General features: G+C 37.3%; 1 protein-coding gene across 1 annotated transcript; it reads left to right on the forward strand.

Annotated features, from left to right (window-relative positions):
* The first annotated feature begins 1,905 nt into the window (after window positions 1–1,905).
* Window positions 1,906–16,397, forward strand: LOC124118543 (calmodulin-2/4-like). Its single transcript, XM_046480708.2, has 5 exons — window positions 1,906–2,038; window positions 12,242–12,266; window positions 13,272–13,412; window positions 14,289–14,531; window positions 15,602–16,397. The coding sequence occupies exons 1-5, from the start codon at window positions 2,036–2,038 to the stop codon at window positions 15,631–15,633; spliced, it is 444 nt and encodes a 147-aa protein (XP_046336664.1). The 5' UTR covers window positions 1,906–2,035; the 3' UTR covers window positions 15,634–16,397.
* Window positions 16,398–16,759: the final 362 nt, after the last annotated feature.

Below are 16,759 nucleotides of genomic sequence, written 5' to 3' on the forward strand. Positions count from 1 at the left end.
AGTGAGTTACCTCCCTTGCCTCGGGAAGATGGTCTTATCGTGAATATTATAGTATTGTAGAGTTACCCAAAGTATTCACAGTTCATATTATATATTATTTTATTCAATCTCTACGGCATGAAAGTTTATCCTATCTTCTTTGAAACTTTATATTGATATGGTTTAAATGTAACTGGTTTTACTGAATACATAGATCAACGGCCCCAGTGAAGTTAGCGACCTGTAAATATTACTGTTGACGGGCGTTTGGCAGTTCTACTTATGAATCAGAGTACTTAGTATTGGAATGAATAACACATCACATTGTATAGTTGCCACCTGTTTAACAGAGTGACTCATTTATAAGACGGTTGAGATTTTAAATGCGCTGTGGTTTCGTGCTATTAAATAATATGGGGCTGCATACTAAACACAAACAACATGAACTTATAATCAAAATATTTTGCGGGTCTGTATCTACATACATAGAGAATAAATACCGGAATTTAGACACTCGTGTCGTAAACATAGTATGACATGAGCACGAATATGATGTTCTATCTGTTACTGAAGAAGATTTCTAAATAAGAGACGAATTTTAGTGTTTACCTTTTAGGACAACAAGTCGCAACAGCAGCGGAACCACAATGTGTCGATTATACGTCAACAATGACGTATGACGTTATTTCTAGTGTGACGTCATTCCGATCTCACGTCACAATAAGATTCGAATGACGTAGACATTGCCGTCCAGATGATGGAAACAATACACTGTTGTCTCGTGACGTGATATGACCCTAGGTCACATATGATTTTTATGAACCCCGATGTGTTTGCCCTCGCAGGTAATAAAAAGAAATAAGTAACTATGAACATATTAATTTATTAATAACTAAACATAATAATTATACGGGGTGTATGGTTTTACAGATTCTATAATCTTCTAGCTGAGTCACACAACAAGCCACTTGTCAACACATATCTGGGTAGCGTGAAGAGGTTAGAAAGATAACTACAATACAATAGGCAAAAGGGGCAGTAGGTTTATAAGTGTGTTTATTGCATTGGTCACAAAGGGAAAGTCATATTGTTTTCGTTCCAAACGGTGTACATTTTTAATGGGACATGTGTATATAACCTGACATTTGACCAAAACGTGTGCAAAGTACAAAACATCGCTCGGTAGAATTGCATGATTTATTAAATAAACTTCTTTGAACAGAACAAAAACATTGATAGAATTATTATTGTAAACACACACAAAAAATGCTCTGAGGAAGCATATACTGTTCAATTGCAAATTACATGAAGGATGGGGCGAAAAAAATATCGAAATAATTTTTAAAATATAAATAAAAATGTCTTCTTCAAATAAGAAAATTTCAATAGACTATTTTGACTACACTGTGCTTTTAATCATATATAATATAACACACGCCCACCTGTTTTGGATTGTAATTATATATTTTCATAATTTGTTTTATATATATATTTATATATATTGTTGTTGTTGTGTTTTAGGGGAGGGGACAGGGGGATATCCTTTGGCTTAAGGTGAGGTCTTTGTGTGAGCGAGTGGGAGAGAACAAACAGACACCAGGTTCCGAGATGAAAGGTGTTACTTTAAACACAATTCTTTCTTTCTACATTTGCTTTCGTTTTCTTTTCTAATTCGTTGTGTATGGAAATTAGCTAAAAAATGACAGTCTGGTGCACGGACCTGAGGTATTACCTGATAATATTTAAAACACATCCTCTGTTGGTATCAATATTATCCACACTGTCAAATGAGATTTGATTACGCAAATAGCAAACCTGGAATTGTGAAATTGTTTAACCTTCTGCAACAACATCCCGGACAGGTTTAAAATTTAAGCTGATGCCCACACGGCCTAACACCAGTGTGTTGTGTACTGGCCCCTGTTTGTTATGCAGTGCATCGACAGTTTGGGATTTCGTTTGATCTAGGTCGCACAGGTAAACCGGTTGAGCTGTGACGTCACAACCGATTGTCAACACACTCTGGTGCTCTCTGGTGCGCTTGTCGTTTACAAACATGGTAAGTTGCACAAGATCTTCAATATCCTTCCTCAAGCAAGGAATTACCTCAATGTTTGTTTTCACGTATCTTAGGAAATGAATTTTAACCTGTAAGTGGGATATTTAGCGATGTTCACACTACGAAAACGCTAGCCTGTAATCAAAATGGCGGCCTAGTGGCTAAGTTAACGAAGGGCGGTGACCAGTCTTGGTGTTTGACTGCGAATGGACTACAGCTGGACATGACTCGTGGGTTGAATGTTTAAGCTGGTCAATAAAACAATTATAATTGCTCATCAATATAAATTTACTTGTTGAACTTCCCTGAAATTTCCAAATCTGGAGTGACACACCTGTAATTTCGTTACATGCCACACCTGAAATATTATGTGCCTGAGTCACTGTTTTCTTAATAAAGTATGCATACATGAAAACTGACCGAGACGATTCCCAAAACAGTATGTGACACATTTTATGTACAAAATATACAATAATTAGCCTATACTAATTGTGAGACTTGTACAGAGCTCCAGATAAGCTTTTGGTGTTGTGGGTATTTTACATTTTTACCCATGCATTTTAAAATCATTGGGTATCAGTAATTCTATCTGGGTATATAAATGTCTGTTACCCACTAGTTTTTACACATGTGGGTATCTACTAAGTTAGATATCTAAAAACACGATTCATCTAGTCCCTGCAAACTGGTGTCGTGTGGGTTTGAGAGCTTTATAGGACTCAAAAATACTACAATACTTCCACAAGAAAGTGTGATGGCAAATGATCATGATGTAACTGTCATCGTGGAGTTTGGCAAGGTTGATGGAATGCCCGTTTATAATTTTTTAAAAAGTTGCTGATTTGCTAATTGAATACGCAGGGTTACTTCACAATATTTTGATGATACGCACAAGTTTAATTTTTGTAGCGTATCTGTAATGTTCGTTGCATATTTGATACGCTTGGATTTTATTTTACTGCATATTTCTGCATTTCTGATGCGTATTTTTCGCAGATACGCAGCTTATCTGGAGCTCTGCTTGTATATAGTTGTAATGATATTGCAAATAGTAATAATTTGCTGTCAATTTCTTCTGCAGTATCCATTGTACTGTAGCATAATCCAAATATTGCCAAAAGCTTTATTTAAAATTTTATTCTCTCTCATCATAACCAAGAAGAATATTGTCAGCATTACTTAACTGAATTTGATATGTAGTAATTGTGAGTACTAATTAGTCCAAATATCAAACATGTCTTATAAGCATTCAGTTCTGTCAAATAAGTGTCAGTAGCAGATATATACTGTCATATATCATGTATATTGCGTGAGTAGCAAGTGGTTATAGCATTGCATATATTATAAGTCAATGTTAAGCTATATGAAATTCATTGTAGAGGTATATATTTGAGCTGTTGTCATCTCTGATTTGGGTTGCTAATCTGGTAACCTCTCGATGTTGGCACTAAGTGTACAAAATAGATGGATATATGGCCAGAAACACAGCGCACAGATACGCTGTTCCTCAGTTCCAATGAAGACACAAGAATTAACTGATGAAAATATATTCGTGTTTTGTTTACATTAATATATGAGCGCAAATGTGCTCACGCTGTCATCTCTGATGACGTCACGTTCCCCAGCATAAGAAAAGACGTCATCACCATGTAGCTTGTGATTGTTATGAATAAGTCAGTGTTCAAACCAAACATCTTTTCTTGGTGTTCCTCCCAGTTTAGGTACAGGTCATATAGGTCTTCAGCAAACCATGCTTGCCGTAAAAGGCAATTCTGGTTGTCGTAAGAGGCGTGATATATAGTCTTACAAATACACTACATATTGCATTAGAATAATGCTGATATAACAGAGTAATTACAGTGACCATGATAATATGCATATAATGAGAAGTTAGTTACGCTTACAGTAATGATAAAAGAGCATGTGGTCCAGCGATATTCTATGAAATTCCCACTACTCTCACCAACTATGCAACCTGTGAAGATCCGGGGTAGAATAGGTCTTCAGCAACCCATACTTGCTGTAAAAGGCAACTATACTTGTCATAAAAGGCGACTAACGGGGTCGGGTGGTCAGACTCGCTGACTTGGTTGATGCATGTCATCGATCCCAATTGTGTGGATCGATGTTCATTATATCAATTACTGGATTGTCTGGTCCAGACTAGATTATTTACAGACCGGCATCATATATCATATAAACAAACAAACAAACAAACAAACATACAAACACCAACTATGCAGAGAAAAGCACCTGATAGTGTTCAAGATGTGTATTGCACTGATGAAAACTAGTCAAATATGATGAATAGCAAATTACAATCATATCACATTCGCGGACAAACAATACTATATGCTTGCAAGATTGATTTGCTACCATGCCTTGTGATTTTCTTCTCAAAACCCTTCTTCAAGACATCGTTAAACTTCTGTTTACAGTATTAAGCATAACCCTCCAATTAAATTAGAAAAACATAATTTTATGTCAGCAGCAAATGGATTTCCTCACAAGTCTGCATTGTGATAAGCTAATAATAATGCTAAGTAAGGATAAGATATATGGATGAACAACTTCTTTATTACAATTTGTTCATCCATATATCTTATCCTTACTTAGCACTCCAACTTCTAAATCCCTCTCAAAGAAGTACAGTAATAGGTAATGCACTCAAATTCTCTCATCTCGATTATGCTGACATTAGTTTAGCAACAAAATCTGAATGTACAACACATGGTCTCTGAATGATGGCAGTTTATCATACCAGTACTCGTCAGTTCTACAAAACATACTGTACGGTGCTCATTGGTTTGAAAAAAATGTGTCTTGTACTCGTCAATTCTGATAATGACAATTACTGTACTCATATTGTTGAAAAATTCACTTTTTGTAAATAGTGAGTGAGTGAGTGAGTGAGTGAATGAATATGGTGTTATGCAGCTTTTACCAATAGTCTAGCAATATCACAGTGGGGACACCAGAAATGGGCTTCACACATTGTACCCATGTCAGGGATCGAACCCTGATCTTCAGCTTAACGAGCAAACACTTTAACCATGTTAACCACTAGGTTACTTGATGGCCCTTTTGACAGTAACTCGTGATAGTAACAGCCTAACACTTGGTAATATTACCGGTACCCCAAATCACCTCATATAATTTCTAATAGCTATTGCAAATTTTAGATATACCTACCTTGCATTTATGTCTTACAATTAAAGCGGAGCCATTATTGAATATTGACATTAAGCCTTTCTACTTAGGGATTGCATGCCGAAAGTTTACGACAGTAATGGTACGTCACAAAAGGTTTATATGTTGTCATCACTGAAAGCGCTCAACATTTGAGCATGACATCCATTATGGAAAAGTGTAATGCAAATGGAATATTGATGTTGTTGTTGTTGTTGTTGTTGTTGTTGTCTCTGCTTGGGCATGTCTGATCTTGTTAAACATATTATTTGACATTGTGACAATTTGAAACCTTGGAGTGGGCAATGAGGGCAATTTAGAATTGATTATTGGCAAGATGGTAGTCGTTAATTATGGGTGTATGCACGTCCTTAACCAGGTGATCATTAAGTGCCTAAACATTATATCTTGTTATGATGATCAAGTGGTCATCAGGTAAATGTGTTAAAGAATAGCTGGACTGTTTGTCAGCCCCAATAACCATGGCAACACAATTCATGTTATTCAAAGAATTTTGTTTGGACTGGATTGTAGCACAGGATTCTAGAAAGAATACATCTTTGGTCCGCGCCTTACGCCCTAGTGCTGATCAGTATTTGTTGTTGAATTTGGTGAATCCCAAGTTAATGTAACAGGGATTTATCTGTGAACTAAGTACTCTTGGCAAGGAAATTGGGGAAACATCCTTATTTTGTTTGCTATTAGAATATTTTTAAAGTTTTTATTTTCCTAACTTCGGGGGTATTTTAACATTGCATTCTTTGCAATAATGAAAAACTAGGCATCAATGCCTCTTTCTCTAATTGGTCCTGTTATCTGTGGTATACAAGTCACCCCCTAAAAGCCATAGCATTTGTTTTGACTTTATTAACAGAAACTAAATTTTTGTTTCTCCAGTTTTGGGTATTTTTAACTGACATGGGTCTGAAATTCATGTTGATCATGTCCGGTCAAAATTTAAGAATGTCCGGACAGAAAAATTTAAATGTCCGGTAAGCAATATTTTAAACCGGACATTTGAGATTCCCAATCGGACATGTCCGGCGCATATGACGGTTTCCGGACCCCTGGTCTGAATATCAGCCTTTGAGCAGGTCTTTATCTTTGTTGATAACCTCTGTGTATACAATGTATACAATTGTGTGCTGATCCTAATTATGATTATTACCGTATATTATTATTAATATAAAATAAGTGTGAATTATTACACATATATACATTAACAGTCAATATGTGTTTATGGTTACATGTATACATACACTTACATACTGTCCTATTTGACCTACAAAACCAGAAGTCCAGGGGACCCCCAATAATTAATTTCAAGGGTCATTAATGTGACATGTATGAGGCTCCTGTAAAGTAATGAAACTGTGGTGTAGTGCACTGTAAGATTTGATAATTACTTTACCTCTATATTTCTTGTCATGAATTGGGAACAAGAATACTTTTTGTGTCCCTCGAGGGTCGCCAAGTTGTCTAAGGCGCCGCGATTTGCCAGAAACCTATGATTGTGGGTTCTAATCCTGGTTCGCCCCGATTATGTCTCTAGGTTTGTCAGCACCATACCCGTGCTAGTGGGTTTCACCGAAGTGGTAAACGTCTTAGACCTGCATCACTTCGGGCTTTCCTCCCACATTAAGCTGACACGCCGTGATATAACTGGAATACTGTTAAAAGCAGCGTTAAACCCAACTCACTCACTCACTCACTCACTCACTCACTCACTCACTCACTCACTCACTCACTGGTATCCCTCGAGATGCTTCATTTTATTTTTTTTCTGCGTCCAATCATGTGTACTGAGTGCACTTTTCTGTGTCATGTAAAACCCCAGGTGATAAATTTATGCATTTGTTTATGAGGAAATATTCCTAATTGGGCTCTCCATAGTGTAAAGACAACGGAACTGGGTATTTAATAACTAATACAATTCTTAATTATGTTATGTGCTCATGGATATTGAGTCTGGAGTAAGGCATTATTAATTACCTAATTTGAGATTGTTGCTCACAAGTGTCTGGAGTTAGAGCTTGTTATGATCAGGTTTGTGCACATAATAGGCCCATCAACATGTGCAAATAATATTTATGTGATTGATAAATGTGCTTGAATTGATCCAATATGAATTGTATGCTTGCCCAAGGATATACATTTCATGACCCTAGTCACCAAAGATGGATGCACATGCTAAGAGCACAGGAAGCATTTCATATGCATCACACAGGAAGCATTTCATATGCATTACACAGGGGTGACTTACTCAGTATATCTTTATGAATATGGTTATCAAAATATTGCTGTTTAAAGATTTCGGGAGCTAATGTTCTTTGAATCCTGGTCATGGTTTAAATAGGGCACAGCACTCGGACCCTGGTGTCTTATCATTGAAATGGTAAGCTTAACTAACCATTTCAACGATTATACAATTATACACCATGTCCTTGTGCTCACTCACTCACCCACCCACCCACCCACCCACCCACTCACTCACTCACTCACTCACTCACTCACTCACTCACTCACTCACTCACTCATTTTTCCCTTGCACTATGAAGCAATATTCTGAATCACAATTTTGATTAATACATCAAGTGATTCATGTACGATCAGGGACCTTGAAACAGTCTTATTTTATTTCCTGATAGGAATTATATTTCTCCTCCTTCCTGTGTCATTGACTCATGTGAGAGATCGCCACAGACCAAGGGGTAGACACTATGGGATAACATATCCTCTCCACAGCTCGGACCAGTGGTTTATGTAGCAAGACTAGATTGGGCAAATAAGCAGCCCTGACAGATTTCACTAATCTAAGGACTTCAGCATCTACCCTTGGCACGTCAGCATCTGGCCTAGTAAACATGGTAATCTTTTGTTTGGTCTAGTATGCTTGGATATAAACTATCCATATATATCGGTATATCAACACTAAGTTCTGAAAATGATGCCACGGTGTTGACACAGACTGAGGTACTGACATTTGAATGAGTTTTCTTTGGAAGAATTTGTCTATGGCAGTACTAGTCCCATAAAAGCTGAAATTGGGGTCACATCAGAATTGCCTGATTGTCAGTTTTCTGATGGTGTGGATATACTGTTGCTCATACTATCAACCAGTGGTTTGTCTAGACTCCTCAGATAGCTGGAATATTGCTGACTGTGGAAACGTTCAGTCCCTAAAGAAGGATGCCTAAAAGCAGAGAAAGCCTCATTCAATCTCATTAAAATCAGATCTTAGTTCTCGCTACCACTAAACAAAGATCTGAGAACACCCCATTACGGGTCACGTAAGACTGACCTTCGTGAACTTGGACCGACCAGTGGAATGACTGAAGAAGTCTACATTAGCCAATCAGAAGGCGACTTTCTCGTGCTTTAATTTTAATTTCTCGTGCACTAATTTCAACTGGCAACTACGCTTCGAAACTTTTTTTGACAAATTCTCAATTAAAAATTTGAAACCTGAAGAAAAGAACATTCTGGAATGGCTAATAGATGGTTTAGATTGTATGGATTCAGTCGTTAAGCCCATAACTATCGTTTGGAATATAGAAAATAAAGTTTTCGAGGTTGCATGATTAGAAATCACATTCCGACTGTCACTTTCATGATCTGGTAAGCCTCGCTCTGATTGGTCAGATGAAAGGTCATTCTGACGTGATCCCTAATGGGATATCCTCAGATCTTAGTTTAGTGGTAGCCAGAACCAAGATCTGATTTTTATGAGATTGGTTACTCATCATGATCATGTTTAGCAGTAGCTAATCTTTGGTTCATGCAAGTAGAAAATAGATTCACTGAAAGTTATTGTTGCCTACGTCAGGCTTCATCAGCTCAGTATTGTGATTCATCCCACAGATGTTCTCTCCAAAGGATTTTAAACCAAAGTATTGTTCTTGTTCTGAACAGGAAGAAAGAATGGAGGATCCTTACACAGTATCAATGTTGCAAAAAGCCCTTTTGTAGAAGAACAAGCTTATTCATGATGTCACTTCACCATTTTTTTAAAAGGTCGTGGCAGATTGTGTCAATATAATGGTTGCAATATGACAACCGCCAGTAAGCACTGTACAGCCCAGTAGTTCACACCAGCCGTTGCAGCACTAATGATGCTAATTGTTCCTCGAACCCCATGTTTATGGAACAAAGTTTGCATGACATTTATTGCCTAACTCCGAGCCCTATATAAATATCCTTGTTATTTTACCTGTAGAAAAAGGTGCTGTAGTTTAGCTCCTGTGTGGTGTGTGTCAGTCGAAGTGTGTGTGGACATGATCTAGCTCAACACAGGTGTCAACAGTAAACATGGTAAACACCGCCAGGCCTTGGCACTGTGCGCTTGTATGCACTCCTATGTACTAAGGGCAAAACTAAGGGGAGAATCTCTCTCTCTTTCTCCCTCTCTCTCTCACTCATTCTTTCTTTGTTTCTCATTCTCTCTTCATACCTGATTACATTGAGGAGAATCAAGTCATATATATCTCTCACACTCTCTCTTGCTGTCTTACATAGCTGATTACAATGAGGAGAATCAAGGGACCATTCTCTCACACACACTCACTCTTTTCTCTCTCTTTCTCTCACACACACACACACACACACACACACACACACACTCCCTTTCACTTTAACCTCAAATTCTCCTCTCTCTCTCTCTCTTTCACATTTCTGCTGACATTGAATTTTTTTATTGACCGACATTTCTTTCTGAAACTTTCGACTGATTAATGTAGACTTGACAGTTGCAGATGAATGTGTGGCCTCTCATTCCCGGGGGAAATTTTACTTTCGATGTTAAGTGAATTAGTGCTTCAAGATTTGACAGTGCAAAACATCCTGGCTATAACAAGAAGAATGTTTGATTTTCTTGAGACAACATCATCTGGGGACAAAATGTTCACCTGCTGAGTCTTGGTCTTAGTTTATGATTCAACATGATCTGGACTTTGCTATAAATCATTGAAAGCTCATGGGATAGGGAAGTTTATCACTTGATTAATAAAACAAGTTTTACTCACAGGGTAAGAATGTGAAAACTGTTCCCTAAAAGGGCAGGGGTGTTCAGCAATACCACAGAATTCCGTCTGTCCTCCTGTCTGTCCGTCCTTCTGAGGACATTTTATGTTTTTGTGCGACCTATAACTTGAAAACTACTACAGAGATTCTTTCAAACTTTAACAATTTTGGAACCTTAAGCATGTTAAGGAGAGGTGCAGTGTGAAGTTCTATTTCAATATTTGAATTTATTTGGAAAAAGACAGCTTTTTTCATTTTTTTACTGAAACTTTTTTGCAACCTCTAACTTCGAAACTACTGTATGGATTCTTTTTCAAATTAAGGGAACAGTTTCCGTACTAGTGGAAGAGGTGCAGTGCAAAGTTTAATTTTGATATTTGTATTTACTAAAAAATATATGATTTTCTTCATGTTTAAAACTTAATTTTTTTACTTTAACATTTAAGCGACCTATAACTTAAAAATTACTCAATGGATCAGCTGTGGATTCTTTTTCCAATTGTGGCTACAGTTTCCATACTTATAGCAGAGGTGCAGTTCAAAGTTTAATTTTGATACGTGTTTTCTGAAAACAATATGATGTTTTTCGTTTTGTTAACTTAAAATATATTTTTACTTCAACATTTGAGCAACCTCTAACTTATAAACTACTTCATGGATTCTTTTTCCATTTGGGGGTTACAGTTTCTATACCAGTAGGAGAGGTGCAGTGCAATTTGATTTTGACAAGTGGATTTTCCGAGAAAAAAATGCCTTTTTCATGTTCATGATGTTTTAAACTTAGAAATATGTTGAAGTTGAGGGTATTAGTGAGCCCAGCTCACTTTTCATGTTGCTTTATTATACAGTCTAGCTATAAACTCAAATCTGACTATAGGAAGTATTTTCAGCCTGAGAAGGAATTATCAACCAAGTGGGATGTATACACAAATTGTTCTGCTACTATCTGACTATATGAAAGTGATATAATTTTCTAGCTATAAGTCTCTTCTTCAAAGATAATAGAAGCAATGTTATTGGCATTGTTATGTGTCGATTCGCAAATTGAAACAATATCTTCACCCAGAAATCTGTACACAAAAGAACCTAGTGTGAAACCAAGAAGTGGTATACAATCAACAAATGTGTTACAAAGATACACTAGGTTTATAAATCAATACAATGCATGGCAATTACAATGGCAGTACGTGGTAGTACAATATTCATTGATGATATAACATGATGGCAGTGGTCAGTATCAAATACAAAAATACAATGGTGATAGCAAAAGTCAGTGGTAAAAATATATATTCACCGAGCGGCGACAGTGGTCAAGCTTCCATGATGGGTAAGGTAGGGAATCAGGGATGATGAGCGATCCTCACATTAATGCTGGTTTGGAAGTGATGGACTGCATGAGAGATGATGTATGGGAGAGATACGTAAACACACTCTTGTTCCACTATATGTACAGCCTAACAAACTACTGGAAGTTTCCATACAGTTCCCTCACAACATAAAACATTACAGAAATTTCCATAACATACTATCACCGTCCACGGTATTCCGCTGTATACTGGAAAGGTAGTTTACACACCACACAAGCATCTAAATATTGTAACTTCCTGATGACTGATCACTGTCCAAAAACAATGCAAGCCTCTACCGAATCTCAACCAAAAACAATGTAACACAGTTACAATCATTGTTGAAAAATAAAATACATTGCCACATAACAGCATGATTGATAAGGAATGAAATAGATAGCCCATCATACAAGTAAAAGACTTTCAGAGCAGAAATAGGCAATGAAAGTTAATTTAGCAATAGTTTCTCTCATGATAAATGCTATAGATGATAAGATTTGGTGGCTTCATAAGAACCTATGTCAGGCTTCTCTCATTAATGAGTGATTTTGAAAAGCTTTTTTGTTACATTGGATTCATCAGTGTAGTATAATGTCATTTCTCATTAATGTCTTTGCAAAATCCCTAATTTTTACTTTTGTTTTTTCAGTCACTCAAGAAAGAAAAGAGAGATGGTGAGTTGAAGATGAAGTTAGACGCATCAGCAGAATGTTCAATACAGTTGTACAGCATATCTCATGATATGTTTTAACAGTGCCAAATGTCTCAGAAGACATTTAAAATTTTCAGTGAAACTGTATATCATTTTAGGTATTTAGCATGTGTTTACAGATTTGTCTAGACATGCCTGGAGGCTGATATTAGGTCCTATGTTTGCAGCAAATGACTAAAAATTCCAATTTGAATTAGAAATTTCTTAATTCCTCAGAATTTACAAATATTAGAACATTACAAAATCAATATTTGAACACTATCACAAATTTGCACTTAGTTTGGAACCGAAGGTAAATGGTGTTAAAGTGAATTAGCAGTATTGCCACAGTTGTTGTACCATGTACACTGACCTGTGAAGGTCTATGGTAGAATAGGTCTTCAGCAACCCATGCTTGCCGTACAAGGCGACTATGCTTGTCGTCAGAGGCGACTAACGGGATCGCATGGTCAGGCTCGCTGACTTGGTTGATGCATGTCATCGATCCCAATTGCGGGGATCGATGTTCATGATGTCAATCACTAGATTGTCTTGTCCAGTCTCGATTATTTACAGACCGCCGTCATATAGCTGGAATATTGCTTAGTGTGGCGTTCAACAACAAACAAACAAACAAACAAACCTTATTGTGTGGATCGATGCTCAGGATGACAATCACTGGATTGTCTCGTCCAGACTCGATTATTTACAGTCGCTGTCATATAACTGGAATATTGCTGAGTGTGGCATTAAAAAAAACAACGTGCCATGTATACCACACAAATAGGTAATAAGAGCTATGTATATTCCCTTTATGAGGATGGTGAATATTGAAAATTACAGATCAACTGTCTCAGGGTAACACTTAAGACTGGCAATGATTATGCTTCACAATAGATATGAGTAATCATTGTATAAATGTCTGTAATGTATGGCAATTTAATAATGTGATGAAGTTGCTGATGATCATTGATGACGTGTTTTCCAGAGCTGCAGGAAGCATTCATCATGAACCAGGGGTCCGATCAGAGGCTACCTCTCAGGATGCTTGGAGTTGTAGTCCGCTCCATCGGGTGTAGTCCATGTGAGGCAGACCTCAACAAGATCGAGAAGGACCTTTCAGGAAGAGGTTAGTGCTTGTCAACGATTTGTCCAGATACAAATTTTGCATTTTGTTTTTATGTCATTTTTGGTGAAAATGCATTGCCGATTTATGTGTTGGTGGTTGGGATGTCCCTCCCTCTGGAAAGACTCCCTAATATGTTGTTAGCATGGTTACAGTAGCTATCCCAGAATGCATTGATAAATGAGAAATCTGTTATCATCCTGTCATATTGATATTGACTACCTTTAATCATTATATTAATATTGCAATAAATTCCATTCAGTAAAACTCTCTGAGTCCCTTTTGAAGCCTATGCTTGTCACAAGAGGCGACTAACAGGATTGGGTGGTTTTGCTCGCTGACTTGGTTGATGCATGTTATCGTATCCCAGTTATCGTATCCCAGTTGCATAGATAGATGCCCGTGATGTAAATCTGGATTGTATGGTCCAGACTTGAATAATTTGCAGACTGCCGTCATATAGCTGGAATATTGTTGAATGCTGCTTTAAACAACAAACAAGCAAACGGACAAAATTTACACATGAAACGTAACTAATAATGAGTGATGAAGGGATATGGTAAGCTCTGATAAAAGACGTGGTTCCAATAACGCTTAATTTAAAGGAGCTAGGTAAGTTATAACATTTGTTTGTTTGGTGTATATTTTCATGTGTGACCTTTGTTTTGTCACAAATATTGAATACCACTAGACAGAATGTCAGGAAGGGCAGTAAGAATCAGGTTCACTAGGGTAATTGGAACCACATCACTTCCAACGCCGATGGAATGATGCACTTTTGTTTCCAGGTTTTCAGTGGTGGTTCCAGAAATGTGAATACCTTGTCTGTTGAGATGGTTACAGGAACAGTTGTGTATGTATATGTTACCATGGTTACAGGCGTGACGTCACTGGACTACAACCAGGTTGAACAAATTGTCTCCACCAACAGCTGGGTGCCAGAATCTCTGGAGACGCTCAAGGAAGCGTTTGCGACGTTTGACCGTGAGGGAAACGGTTTTATTCCAGCGCAGGACTTGCGGTATGTGCTCACTCACATGGGCGAGAAGCTTCGTGATGAGGACGTCGATGAGATGATCAGGGAGGTCGACCTCACTGGGGATGGACAAGTCAACTTTGAAGGTAGGATATTATTTAGTGGCAGTTACACTGTCGCATAAATTTATATATATTTTCCCACATAGTTTTTTTCTATATTTGATTGGTTGTGTGTAAGTGACCAGTTAGTGTATTGCCCCTTGTCAAAGAAACCATGATTGACCAGAGAGTTTGATGTGATATGCTCTCCGAATCTGCCATCTTGTCTAACAACTTCAACTATACTGCAGGACTTTTATTAAGAGTGACCTATATGTATTAAAACAAAATAGGAATATGTAATAAGACATATATTTGTCAATGTAAATAAAATAGTTTATTGTAAATACATACCTGTACCTTGGAAAGAATAGGGGCTATCACCAGTGCCGTAGCCAGCCGGAGGGCAGTTGCTCCCCTGGATTTTTTATAGAAAGCATTTTTCCTTGTGAAAGTTAACTTGAATAAGAAATGAATAATCTTATTTGCCCCCCTGTCCAAAAAAGTCAACTACGGCCTTGATCACTCAATATGAATAATGTTTGAATTTATCTTCTCGCACACTATGGATCTCTCTTTCTTCTTCGATCCTAAATGGAAAATGTACTAATACAAAGGTTTCCAGTTTCTACATAAAAACAATTCGCCTGAACACCCCTTGCATCACTTCCCAACAATCTGGGTCACGTATATTCTGCATACTCTGTAAGCATGTTGACCTATACAAGCTAGCCACATGATTTCCCAAGCCAACTCATTCTCTTTCTTATCACCACGGTGTGATGACTTACAGAGTTGAGACTTATATATTCTTTACCTGAGGATAATTTTTAAGCCCTTGATTGTTTTCTCTCATGGTCTAGTCAAGGATGATCAAGAAGTGCGACTTCCCACTTGCAGGAGTTTTTTCACCCTCAGATCCCCACCCTCAGATCTGATTTTAATGAGATTGGAAAACATGCATTGTGTAGTCTTTTTAACTTGAATTCTTTCAACACGGTATTGCCTTTTAGACAGTTTAAAGTGATGGTTTTGGCATTATCTGCCCTCAAATTGTCTTGATTACAGTTTCTGAGGGAACATTTTCATCAAATGTTTGCTTTATTTTCTTTCAGGTCTCTCCAAGTCCTTGTTATCATACATCTGATTGGCTGCTGTTGGCTGTGTATAAAACATATCATGTGAGAGAGATGGTTAGCCAGATAGTGAACATTCTCAGCTGGAGCTCTGTTCAAAGGGAGATAACTCACACCACCACTCATACCACCACCTGATGTCCACTGACACAAGAGACATCAAGTTATATCTTCATATCCTCACACTGACTTACAGATATTTTAATTACACATTTCCAATATGTATTCCTTAGTACTGGAAACATTCCGTCTGAATTGAAATATATATGTTAAATGGCAGTTTGAAATCATTACGGAACCAACTTTGTAAATGATGAATATTTATTGACAGCTTTGGTGTTCAATCCCTTCAAACATTGTCATTATATGTTTGTTTTTTTAGATTTGTCTTTTCACTAAATATTGTTTACAAACTGTTATTCATTGACTTTGTTTATCATCAGGAACATTTGTTGAATATCTTGGTACATATTTCGATACTAAACATATCTCCACATTAAATTTAAACCACTTCGCTGTGCATTTTGATCAACTGAATGCATCTTAAAAGTATATCTATGTCAGTTTTGTAAGAACTTGTATCTTTACAATATAAATATATTTGGAAAATGCTTGGCACATTATTGAATATTATCTTGATTACCTTTAGGAGATAGTTCTTAAGTTGTGGCTTGTTAAAATATGTTAATATGCAACAGTTGACTTTTGAGTTCTCAGTCTTTTGGGTATTATGTTTGATGTAGATAAATGGTGAATAAATGCATATCGTTACTAATTTCTTCTTGTTTGATTGTTTCTTCACATCAACAAGTAGATTGTCCTGGAGATGCCCAAACAATACCTACAACATATCTCTTTCTTGTGTTTTCATGGGGTTTAACGTTGCGTTCAAAATTATTGCGTTGTGCATGCATGTGTGTGTGGCTGCTTGTCCAGACTGATGCCGATTTTTATAGTGGTAGCCCACCGAGATACCAGTTTAACATGAATACCCCACTCAGACACAGTTTACTGACTCTGAGCCGACCAGTTCTTGTTTAAGCCCTTTAATGCTGAGCACCAGCAGGGTAGTAACAGGTACCGGGGATCGAACCCCTGACCTTCTTCTCTCTGGGTGGATGCTCTACCTCAAGACCA

Source organism: Haliotis rufescens, unplaced genomic scaffold, assembly GCF_023055435.1.
Source record: "Haliotis rufescens isolate VD_foot unplaced genomic scaffold, xgHalRufe1.0.p SCAF_3, whole genome shotgun sequence".
Taxonomy (NCBI): domain Eukaryota; kingdom Metazoa; phylum Mollusca; class Gastropoda; order Lepetellida; family Haliotidae; genus Haliotis; species Haliotis rufescens.

Bases quoted from the DNA above. Each gene is read 5' to 3' on its own strand.
- LOC124118543 (XM_046480708.2), top strand. The intron at 13,413-14,288 runs GTTAGTGCTTGT...CCATGGTTACAG, and splicing joins GAAGGACCTTTCAGGAAGAG to GCGTGACGTCACTGGACTAC. The intron at 14,532-15,601 runs GTAGGATATTAT...ATTTTCTTTCAG, and splicing joins TGGACAAGTCAACTTTGAAG to GTCTCTCCAAGTCCTTGTTA.